This window comes from Ostrea edulis, chromosome 5 (genome assembly GCF_947568905.1).
Source record: "Ostrea edulis chromosome 5, xbOstEdul1.1, whole genome shotgun sequence".
NCBI lineage: Eukaryota > Metazoa > Mollusca > Bivalvia > Ostreida > Ostreidae > Ostrea > Ostrea edulis.
In genome coordinates this window covers 33390038-33402962 of record NC_079168.1, presented here as the reverse complement: position 1 = coordinate 33402962, position 12925 = coordinate 33390038, and the positions used below count along the sequence as shown (strand labels likewise).

General features: G+C 35.8%; 1 protein-coding gene across 1 annotated transcript; it reads right to left on the bottom strand.

The window, feature by feature from the left end:
- Positions 1–4528: 4528 nt before the first annotated feature.
- Positions 4529–11995, bottom strand: LOC125651003 (beta-lactamase-like). The gene is made up of 6 exons (XM_048879602.2): positions 11613–11995; positions 10209–10405; positions 9801–9971; positions 6926–7186; positions 5540–5790; positions 4529–5229 (listed from the first exon to the last, which is right to left on the bottom strand). Exons 1-6 carry the CDS (start codon positions 11724–11726, stop codon positions 4679–4681), a joined length of 1545 nt encoding a protein of 514 aa, XP_048735559.2. The 5' UTR covers positions 11727–11995; the 3' UTR covers positions 4529–4678.
- Between the last annotated feature and the right edge of the window lie 930 nt (positions 11996–12925).

Sequence of the window (12925 nt, the reverse complement as noted above, 5' to 3'; positions counted from 1 at the left end):
CTGTCTTAACATAGCACATACATAACAAGTCTTGGGTATCAGGAGGAACAATCATTTGATACAGGACACAAGGAACAACAGTTACATATTACACTACCGTTAAAAACACGACACGAGGTTCAACAGTTACATATAATCACGACACGAGGTTCAACAGTTACACATTACACTACCAGTAAAAACATGACACGAGGTTCAATAGTCAATACTACACTACCGGTAAAAGTACGACACGAGGCTCAACAGTACACTACCGGTAAAAACACGACACGAGGTTAAACAGTTACAAATTACACTACCGGTAAAACACGACACGAGGTTCAACAGTTACATATTACACTACCAGTAAAACAAGACACGAGGTTCAACAGTTACATATTACACTACCGGTAAAACACGACACGAGGTTCAACAGTTACATATTACACTACCGGTAAAAACACGACACGAGGTTCAACAGTTACATACGCAACCGTACACTATAATCCATCTACATTTGCATACACGATACTATGACCGACAGTTGCATACACTACATATAAACTCATAACGAAAGGAACAAAAATTACAAACAAACACATGATGAAATCGTACATGATGAAGCTCATCTACAAATGTCAGATGACTGCAAACTTGAATGGACTCTACGAGATACATGGATAATGTATGAACAGTAAGATCTATGGATAATGTATGAATAGTGAGACATGGATACTGTATGAACAGTGAGATATAATGAATAATGTATGAACAGTGAGATATACATGTATGGATACTGTATGAACAGTGAGATATATGGATAATGTATGAACAGTGAGATATATGAATAATGTATGAACAGTAAGATACATGGATAATGTATGAACAGTGAGATATATGGATACTGTATGAACAGTGAGATATATGGATAATGTATGAACAGTGAGATATATGGATAATGTATGAACAGTGAGATATATGGATAATGTATGAACAGTGAGATATATGGATAATGTATGAACAGTGAGATATATGGATAATGTATGAACAGTGAGATATATGGATAATGTATGAACAGTAAGATCTATGGATACTGTATGAACAGTGAGATATATGGATACTGTATGAACAGTAAGATCTATGGATACTGAATGAACAGTGGGATATATAGATACTGAATGGACGTCACAGACACCCTGTTGTAGGGGACAGTGATTGTCTCTTTAGACATGTTAACCTAGATATAAAGATACTGCATGGACGTCACAGACACCCTGTTGTAGGGGACAGTGATTGTCTCTTTAGACATGTTAACCTAGCCCTCTACGGTGGCAGTAAGTGCGGGATGTTGTATTCAGAAGACAGTATTTAAACATGACGCCCACAGGCCTTATCGGTCACCTGAATACTAGTGAAAAAGTATCACTACTCCCACAGGCCTTATCGGTCACCTGAATACTAGTGAAAAAGTATCACTACTCCCAAGGGCTATGAAATCTATAAATAAAAAAAACCCAATATCCTGTTCTGAATATCTAAGCTAAATTCTAATGTTCAGCAACAGTACAAAACAAGATGTGTTCTTAAAACTTTACTGCCCTCAAAAGTGCATACACTGATGAAAGGCTTTACATAATATAATAGGTGTATTAAGATTAAAACTGGACCCATCCTAGAGTCAAAACCCTGGGTTGTTTCACCATTTTTTGTACATCCTTTTCTACTTTTCCTAAGTATGCATTTAAATTTTATACAGTATCAGCAAACTTAAATAAATCCTTCAAATCATTAATTTAATTTTGATACCACCCTGAAACCAAACCCTTACCCCCTAGGATCATGTAATTTATAATTTTGGTAAAGGACTACATACTCCTTCTAAATATCCATTTAGTTTCAATTTAGTACATGTATCAATAGCACTAAAGAAGATGTTAATTAAATGTTTTACACATAAAACTGCATATTAAGTTTGGCCCCGCCCTGGGGTCAAAACCCCCAACCCGAGGATCAAGAAATTTACGATTTTGGTAGAGGCCTTCCTGCTCTACATCATTATGCATTTAGTTTTTCTGAAACGTGCAGTTTATGAGAAGAGTTTTGAAAATTGTTAAATTTTTGGGCAGTTTTTGCCTCACCCCTAAGGCCCCGGGAGTGTAGGAATCCTGAAATTTACAATTTATGCCCCCCTTGTTCCAGAGATGCTTCGTACTAAATTTGAAAAGCATTGGAATGGTAGAAATCAAGAAGTTCAAAATTTCTATTGCTCACATATTAAACAACTGACCATTTTGGCCCAATCCTAATACCAAAACCCCCACCCCTGGGATCATCAAATTTACAATTTTGGTAAAGGACTACCTGCTCTTTCTAAACATCCAATTAGTTTCAATTTAGTATCATTCATTAGCACTAAAGAAGATGTTATCTAAGTGCTTTACACATAAACACTATATACTAGGTTTGGTCCCGCACTGGGGTCAAAATCCCTACCCGGGGATCATGAAATTTACAATATTTGTAGAGGATTTCCTGTTCTACATCACTATGCATTTAGATTTTCTTACACATGTACGGTTCTAAAGAAGAAAGTTTTTGAAAATTGGTCAATTTTGGGCAGTTTTTGCCCCGCCCCTAGGGCCCCAGAAATCTTGAAATTTACAATTGATGTCCCCCTTGTTCCAAAGATGCTTCATACCAAATTTGAAAAGAATTGGAATGGTAGTTATCAAGAAGAAGTTCAAAATGTTCAATTGTTAACGCACGATGCACAACGGACGACGGCAACTGATTGCAATAGAGATCGCTAAAAATCTAAGTGTTGCAGTGTATATGATTACCATGGGGTTATTAGTTCCTTAGAGAACTTTAAATTACTTTAGATTAACCGTAAAGCTTTGGTATAGAAGGAATGTAATACAAGTGCTAGATCAGTTTTTTCCTCAAACAACAGTGGCTTACAATATTACAATGGTTGTAGATTGCAGTGGATGATAGATGCATGGTTACTTTAGGTCAGCCACGATTTTCCCTGACAATTTCAAACTTTACTATGAGGTTCAGGAAGACTAAATGACATAAATATCGCATATCTTGTATATATGTACTAACAAAATAGCATGAAAATATCCATCGTCGCAAACCACGGTTATGAGTCCACTCAAGCTCCCTCATGATGGAGAGAATTGAATAGAAGCACCCGTGGGTAACCGACGATGGAAAATATCAGGTACCGAGTACTTTATCGAACGTAAACAAAGTAAAAAGTATTAACTGGGAAAAGGAACAGAGATTGTGGTCATGTGATATTAAATGATACAAAGCAATGGTTGATTAACAGGCCTACATGTATGTTAAGGACTGATAACACTGGGGGAAAAACCCCTGTCTTCAGAATATAGAGGCTTTGGAAAAACGAATCGTGACAAGGAACGACTTCTTTTAAAATATGAACGAATATATAAATATTGGCAATACCTGTATATTCCTTTTAAATCTAATTCCCTGGCTGGGTAGCTCAGTAAGTTACTTTTGTGTGTCTGATTTGTAGGTCGTGGTTTCAAGTCTAGCAGTTCTTTTAATTATTTTTGTCATAGAGACGTTTCTCTATCAGGGACATAATATGCATAAAGAATACTACACAAATAGTAGTGCAATATAAATATGTCAACACCGACTAAATATACTCAACTACATTGTAGTTTCATTCTTTATCATAGTTGATAAAATCATCTTCTCGTCTATGGTGTTTCTCTTCATCCTTTGTGGATATACAATGGAGTTACGCATTGGTTATAGAAAGTTGTGTCTCTTTGCATTTCTTAATTTTTATCCAATGAAAATATGTCTATACTCTCGTACTCAATAGTAAGCATGGCGACTTTCACGGAACAACAAGACAACAGGAAATCACCAAGCTGCATGTTTATTCTGGCACATTTTATTCTGCATATATTTGCTGTTGCTTTTTATGTGACATCCACTTTTGCTTGTACTGTTTTATTTCTTCGTCTAAATCTTACGACTTCTTATCTGTATATTCTTGCGCGAAATGTTTTTTCGTGGTTAATATGTGATATGTCTGTATATATGTGTACATGCATAAATTGTCTTTGATATATGTGATAGTCGGTAAAAAGCTTTACAGAGATTGTGCTGATTTATTTGACGACTCCATACCGGATCAGACTGACGCAAACAATTTTATTGAAATGTCATATGACATACAACATGAACACCTAAGTGCGTGTATGATACGACTAAGCTACTATATATGTGATTCGTAAAGTTTCATTACTAATTATTAACGGGCTATTTATACAATTATCTGACCGCGGCAGGCTAGTGGTTAAAACACTCACTTCGCATCCGAGAGGTCCTGGGTTCGAATCTGGTATTGACCGCTCCTTCATCGAGCGCCCATCTTGGTCTAACATAAACACACACATTTATCTGCACTTCTAAGAGTGTATGAGTAAGTCTGGTGGATGTTTAAAATCAGTCAGATATTTCTAACCCTAATTTTAAGCATCATAAATGAAATAAAGAATGGAAATTATGCTTTTTATTGTCACTCATACATTCATGTTCGCGTATCTAGTAAAATGTAAAATAAACATCTAGTAAGGACGATTACTCACAGATATACAAGAACTTTTAGAGATGTTTGACAAAAATAGCATTGGAAATCAAAAGCAGATCATTTTGCAGTTTTGGTAAATATTGGTGGAGAACTTCCACATGATTTGCACAGACTTTTAAATTCGACAGCAGTAATATCGTTGCCTGTGGTCAAGAACTTAATATTATACAAATTGATCAGATATCTAATCATTCCCTTCCCCTCAGCTTTGAAAGTATCCTTTTTCGACTTTGTCCATAGGTCCCATGTTGCGATTCCGTATTTCAAAATCAAATGGTCGTTATTGGGGTCCATCATTACGTTAAGATTTCCGTAAATTGGATTAATGTACAGACCAACATACTCGTCCAAATTCCTCTTTGGATTATTTGTGTTGGAGTAACCCGTGTATTTAGGCGCAGTGAGTTCTGCGCAGATGGACGGCGCATCCAGCCATGGAGTCACCCCAAGGGCAACGTCAGACAGGAAATTGTGCAACAAAACACGCAAAATGTAGTTGTCATCTTCGCCAGTCATGGATGTAAAGATTCCGATCTTCTCGTTGGGAAACAAGGTGATAAAAGACCTGTAGCCAAATGTACTGCCGGAGTGTAGCCAGATGTCGTTCTCTGTCGATAGATAAAGCATGTGTACATATAATGTAATACATTGTGTGATGTACGGAAATATCACCATCTGATCAATCAAATTACCGTAAAATCCCACATTTTACGACGTCTATCAATTTTTAAATCTATTTTACTTTTACCCACTTTTGAACATGAATCACGAACCGCCATGGTGCTGGTTCTTTATCAGCATACTCAGATTTATCTTTGTTGGGTTTTTTAAAGGACTTCTTCAAATTTTCAAAATGACATATGAAGCTACCCAGTCTTTCTTTACGACATTACACCTTTTGATTAAAATACTTTGTACCTCTGTATGTTCCGCGTTTCCAGCCCAGTCCATACCCATTCTCTTTTGTTGGTACCACTCGTGTCCCAAAATACGTGTTGACTGTGGTATATTTGAGTTTTATATGTTCCTCGTGCAGCGCATCAAAATATGCAGACGACATAAACGTGACATTGTTCTTGTCTTTATTGTAAAGGTGAAGGTTCATGTATTTCGTCATGTCCACGGCATTTGACATGATGGCACCAGAAGCTGACCAGATACCCCACTCTCTGAATATAAATACCTAGAGATTAATCAGTAGATACTACTGGTAAATAAACATATAATGTCAATCAAATAGAACCAAAAGCTTTAATTGGTTCTGAACTTTCATAAGACATTCATTTGATAACAATGACATGCGCGCCATCTATTCTATCTGAATTACAAATAAGAAGTTTGAAAGCTCAAACATACATGAGACGCGCGAAATATAGAAATCCTGATTTTGTGTAACGATTTGGCCAGTGTACTCATTATGTGAGGGTCATTCAATACATCCCATGATTATTAAAGCAATCGACGTCTGTCTGTGCGTCTGTCTGTGTCTGTATGTGCGTCTGTCTGTGTGTCTGTCTATCTGTCTGTGTCTGTCTGTGCGTCTGTCTGTCTGTCTGTGTCTGTCTGTGCGTCTGTCTATCTGTCTGTCACATCCTAGAACTTTGCAATTGTTAGACATTCATATCTATTGTGTCAGGATAAATTACGAAACAATGTTTCCATCACAGACGTCACATCTTGAAACACTTTATCCTATCATTAAATATGCAATACATTACTGAAGTATAACGTGTCTTAAATCTGAGGCATAGATACATCTATTTGAGTAAAATAATTATTTTTATTTTTGAAAATGCATGTGGGTGGCCGGGTACGAATTGCGACGCCTCGCGCCAGAATACTTCATGAAGCGGGTTAGTGCTTGTTGAAAAGAGCATTGTATTTCACTCCCTCGTGTATCATCAAAAATGAAGTTTATTTCTTATGTTTTCATTCTACTTTCCTTTCTGTCAGAATTTCCACCCGTTGAAATAGGCGTATTACATCATCGATATTCATACGCGCATTGTTTATGAGGAAATGACTATCCTTACAATAATAGCGACATGAAAGGTAAATACATTGGGAATGCATATATTATTCGATGTCTACAAGTATCTACAACTTTTAGCCACTCTTTCTCGGAATATGTAAACATGAAGGCAACAGAGAAAGGACCTGAAGTAAACATTCCCTTGAATGGATCAGTAATTATACATCTACTTTAATCATTAAGTAATTATACAGAGCTATCTACTAGAATTAATCAGTAATTATACAGGATTATTTACTTTAATTAACCAGTAATTATACAGAGTGACATACCTGCTGAAGTTAAGCGGTACGGGTACTACTCCGCCCGGTGCTTTATCGTATCCTTGTGCTGCGTTTGAAAGATCTGGAATAGTAGTTACAACCTTAGATGACGTCATAGCAAGAGGCTGAAAAATTTCAGACGCCATAAGATTTTCCCAAGTATTTCCGTTGTTCAGTTTTTCGGAGAGATATGTGGCGAATCCATACATCATGTTTGAATAGAGGAAGGATGTTCTGAAGTTCTTCACTGGTGTCATGTCATCGAAAAGGCTGCAATATAAGACAAGATATATTTAAAAACAGGGTAATCCCAGAAAACAAAGACCTTACCGGTAATATAGTCCGACTGTTTTTAATCATTCTGTCTGTGATAGTAGCGGATCTAGAGGGTGTTACGCGGTTTGCACATCCTTTGATTAAATGTTGTTAACTAAAATAGTCATGTTTTGCTATTTTTGGATCCTCTACCCCGTATTGGGTCGGGAAAAGTACAACTTTGGGCCGCACCCCCTCTGATTTTTTTTTTATCCACCCTTGTTGAGGGTTCAACATTGAAAAAACCCAAGTAGTTGAACTAATACTACCATTCAATTATCAAAAAGTTGAGCTTGTGCATGTAGTTCATTTACTCTGTTTCTTGTCGCTAAATACTTTTGTTATTAAATGCTATCATGAATATCAAAATCGTATTCTGTCCTTTCATATTGATTTTTCACAGTATAACGTTTGTGAAAGTAAACCCATTACTTGTGCACGATTCTTCCGTTTCACGTCATGCGTCCGTTTCACGTCATGCGTCCGTTTCATGTCATGCCGTTTCACGTCATGCGATGCCGTTCATTATATTCGACTAATTTTGCCCCTTCAAGAAATTTTCACGCAGTAGGAAACGAGTACTTTATAAATGACTTGTGACGCGACCCCGGCAAAAATTCAGCATGTTGTTATTGTCCCTCACGGAATCAACTTTCTTACTCTGGTTTGAACTCGGACTACCCAAGTTGCAATTGAACGGAGAGAGTTTCAACTCATCTGACGTATTGACACATTTGACCTGTACCCAACATTAACCCGGCCTTCCACAAGGGTTAGTGTGGTAGCAATATGGCGGTCTTATACTGATACTGCACATGCGTCAGCTTTCAAAGGATGAATGTGGTTGGCTGGAGTATTATATACGGGAGTAAGAAAGAACATTGGTATATTTACCCTGATAATTAGGTACGTACGCAAGTACTTGGATTTCATACACTTTGACAGAAAGCGAGGATAACTCGAAGATCATAAATGTGTTTGGCAACAAGCTAGCTTCATTGTGCATATTGATTCAGTGGATTTTTGTTCTATGCTTTGTGAGGATTTTCATATCGACGAAATAGATGATGTGACAATGTCGCAACAACACAGAAGATGACAATACACATTTTGTAGAAGAAAATGTTTTTTGATAAATCATTTTGACAAATGACTGCCTATTTGTATGGAGCGCCAAATTAACATAAACTCAAATAATTGAAGATATCTTCAATTATTTGAAGATATCATCAATTCAACTATTGCTCTCTTTAATTGAATTAATGCGCGCATTAAATCAATTATTGCTCTCATCAAATGAATTAATGCGCTCTTCAATTCAATTATTGCTCTCATCAATTGAATTAATGCGCGCATTAATTCAATTAATGAGAGCAATAATAGATTTGATGCGCGCATTAATTCAATTATTGCTCTCTTCAATTCATTTGAAGAGAGCATCGATTTAGTAGAAATATTGCTCGCAATAATTAATTTAGAGCTCGGTATAAATAATTTGATGATCTCTTTAATTCAATTGAAGATATCTTTAAATCATTTACAATGCTTTTGTGTAAGGAATTAATGCGTGCATCAATTCTTTTAAAGAGAGCAACAATTCAATTAAATATATCATTAATTCAATTGTGGATATGTTGAATTGAAGATATCTTTAATTATATAGTTGCTCTCTCTAAAAGAATTATTGCTCTCTTCAAATGAATTAAAGATATCATTAATTCAATTGAAGAGAGCAATAATTGAATTAATGCGCGCATTGAATCAATTATTGCTCTCATCAAATGAATTAATGCGTGCATCAATTCAATTATTGCTCTCATCAATTGATTTAATGCGCGCATTATATCAATTATTGCTCTCTTCAATTGAATTGTAGCGAGCATCAATTCAATTGTTGATATCATTAATTCATTTGAAGATATCATTCATTCAATTAAAGCGCGCATCAATTCAGCTGAAGAATTAATGATATCATCAATTCAATTAATGCGCGCAATAATTCAGAATTGAAGATATCGTTAATTATTTGAGTTTATGTTAATCTGGCGCTCCATATATTTGCCAATGCCAAAAGTGACACGACAATAATATTACTAAAACCTGTTTTATCCCTTGTAAGAAACGGCGTCCATGTAAACATAGTATAGATGTGATGCTGTTGCCTAACACAAAGGTACAAGAATGAAGAGTGTTCTCAGGGATCTAGCTGATGATATGACTGTGCTTACTATCGGTAGTTTAGATTTGCCAATGGGAGATATGCACATTCATTTGTCAGAATTTCGAAATGTCCACAAGATTTGTCAGAATGATGTGTCCAGAAGCATTTTCCCTTAAAACTGTGTTGTTTGTCATCAATTATTTTGTTTTGTGCCGGTTACTCGAATTCAAATCTCATAGAACAACAGGGCCTGTTGCTCTCAACAGAAATATCAACATTCCGTGGTAGGAAAACGGCCATTACCCACATTAAGGAATCGCTAAATATAAAGAATACTCAAAGTGTGCAATATATTAATTAGTCCTGGAGGAGTGCGAAACAGCAACAAGAAGAATATGATATATATACTCGACTAAGTTTGCTCTGGTTAGGACCTGGTTCAGTCTGAGATAAGTGTGGTCTGGAACACCCATTCTGTGTGCTAAAACGTCCACCACCGTGGCTTCCTGTGTACGCTCATCGTCAACGAAATAGAAACCGGGGTCCATCAGGTCTTTGATTTTCGTGGAAAAACCCAAACTATATAAATAAGATTCTGAGTAAAATTACATAGCCAGTGAACTGATTAATTCATGGACTGATTAACTGTTGACAATATATCAGCAAATGCTGGTAGTACAGAACTTTGAAGTAAGATAGAATTAATGTACATGAAGATAGAATTAATCACGATTGTTTTGTTCTGTCATCTTCTGTCCGTATCAGCTGATCAGCACGCTGTTCGTATAAGTAACTCGAATGATGAAAAATAATTACTTTGCATTCTGCAGTTGCTTTGCAAGTAGTGTTGCCGCAAATGATTTGGAAACGGAGCCGATTTGAAACAGCGTCTGCTCCGTAACTGGGGTGTCAGAGTTGATTTCTTTCTTTCCATAACCTCTGGTGAAGAGCGTCTGGGAATCCTTCACCACAGCGACTGTCAGACCAGGGATCCATGAAGCACAGGTCATAACCTTTCGATGATCAATAAACATGTAAATTACCTCATGACATTTAGTGAAGTTGATGGTGTATGTATACAATGGCATGGCATACAGCATCGCACTTTTGGTTGTGAAAAAAACTATGCCGATTGGAGGATTGTTTTGAAATGCAAAAAAAAATAAAAATTAATAATCAAAAAGATATGAAATGAATACTCAGATATACTACACACACAGTACAATCACTTCAATGAGTCTTTTTTCCATTACAGCTGTTGTTAACCAAGTCGTAATTCAGCCCATTTAATTTGCAATTATAGTATGAAATGTCAGTTTCTGTTAAATCTATTATATATACATGTACCGATGATTATTAGGTTAATTTACGGGAGTAACAGCCCGAGCATCTGAACTGCGTAAACTTTGTTCAAAACAAAAGCGATGATCTTTAGATAATGAACAGCCAATATTCATATCGTCCATGTGTTTATAACCTACATGTATCATTACATGATACACCAGGCGCAAACAAAAGATTTTAAAAAAAAATAATGGATCAAATTAGTCCGTTATAAATCAAACACCATTAGGAGTATGACGTCATAATGACAGATAGCCGATATAAATTTTTTGACAATTTTTCGGTCTTTTAGACTATTTTGAAATTTAAGCAAATTTACAGAACCGAAATATGCCCTTTGTGAATCTGTATTTTTGTTTCTAAATCTTGGACACATGGAAAAAAAAGGTTACATCAATCTGAAAATTTCCTTGTGAGTATGAAAAAATATTAGGTCGACCTTTGCAACACATTTTGGAAAATTACTCTTTATCATATAGACTTGTTAATAGAATTTTGACCTATACAAATGTTTTGAGATTATAACATTTTCTGAGTCATGGTACAAGAAACAAATGAGAATCTAATGTAGCACATTTTTTATATAATTCATGCAGGACATACATAAAACGCCGTCCTGTCGCGGTATTCATTTAGGATGCGTATATTTGAATTCATGTGGAGCAATTATTCTCAGGACAAGACACTTTTATTTTGATTTTCAGGACAAGACACCTTTATTTTGGGCTTAATCTGCTCAGACTATTGTTACCTTGAAATGAAAAAATAATATTCTTTTCTAATAGATCTTCATCTACCGTCGAAACATCGAACAGAGAGAGAGAGAGAGAGAGAGAGAGAGAGAGAGAGAGAGAGAGGACAACTTCAGACACTTACCTGTTGCAAAGTTTGGTCAACTGCATTCTCGTATTCAGTTGGAGTAATTGAACAGATGCCTGAAATAAGACTAGTCTGCAGCAGGTACATAACAAACAACAAACGTCCCTCCATTTTCAGATGAACCCTCGGTCTGTTCTGAATAACAAAGTTCGCTGGCCCACTCTTTTATATGGATCTACTGAACGCTGGTTGCTGCCGGATACAGACGCAGATCCGTTTTCGGGGTTATTAACAAATAGAAAATCCATTTAAATTCCTTTCAATTGCCACTTAAAATCGATTTTATAGCATGAATTATTATCTAATTCAGAATAACAGCACTACATCACTATATAGATCAGAGAAACTTTGTTAGAAGTAGGTAAGAGGTTGAATTTTATGCTTCGTTTATCTCCATGTATAATTTATTTATGTCGGTATTAAACCATTACCCAAATCAAAGAAGGAAATCGATCTGAATTTACATCCACATCATAACTTAAGTTTTTATAGACTCGAGTTGAATACATCTAATCACGGTTATTTATAAAGTACTCGGAATTACAAGTAACAAATTCTGTCATCAATTGAAGATTTCAGATTTGTTCAATGTGTTCCGTAAAAGAAATTCTCCCACATTTTTTTTTTTTTGGCGTTTGCCAGTCTTTGATTCGAAAAGTATGACAGACGGTTTATATTTGATATACAAATAGTTATCTTCGTTACAAAACCCAATCAATTTCAATAAATTATAAAAAATTTGAAATTTTCAAACAGCTAGAAACAAACTAATACAATGGGAGATACATGTAGTAGTGAGTGAGTTGCTTTCCCCTGTTTCCCGCTAGACGGCGATACTTATCCCGGTCCTAGAACATCTTAACATTAGACGCAACAGTTTAAAAACCATTCTTCGCTTATATTTTCAATCGGTAAATTGCACTTTGTAAAAGAAATTACAATGAAGAGCTGAAAATATGGTTTAATAAGTTAAGTTCAGTTTAAAAACGATGACACTGCCTATAATAACGACACAGATTTCTACATGACACTGTCTATAATAACGACACAGATTTCTACATGACACTGTCTATAATAACGACACAGATTTCTACACAAACAGCAGAAATTGTAAACTTGTAAACCATACAAATATACAAACTGATTATCACTTAATAGTTACATTCACTGAATCTTTTTCTTATATTTCTTTTAAAATTGACATTGCTTTCATCAAAGACAACCCGGTGGCAGAAGCTCAGTGGAAGAGCGTTCGCTTTGTAGCCGGGAGGTGTAAAGTTCAAGCCCGCATCGAGCCATGGCCGCCTCAA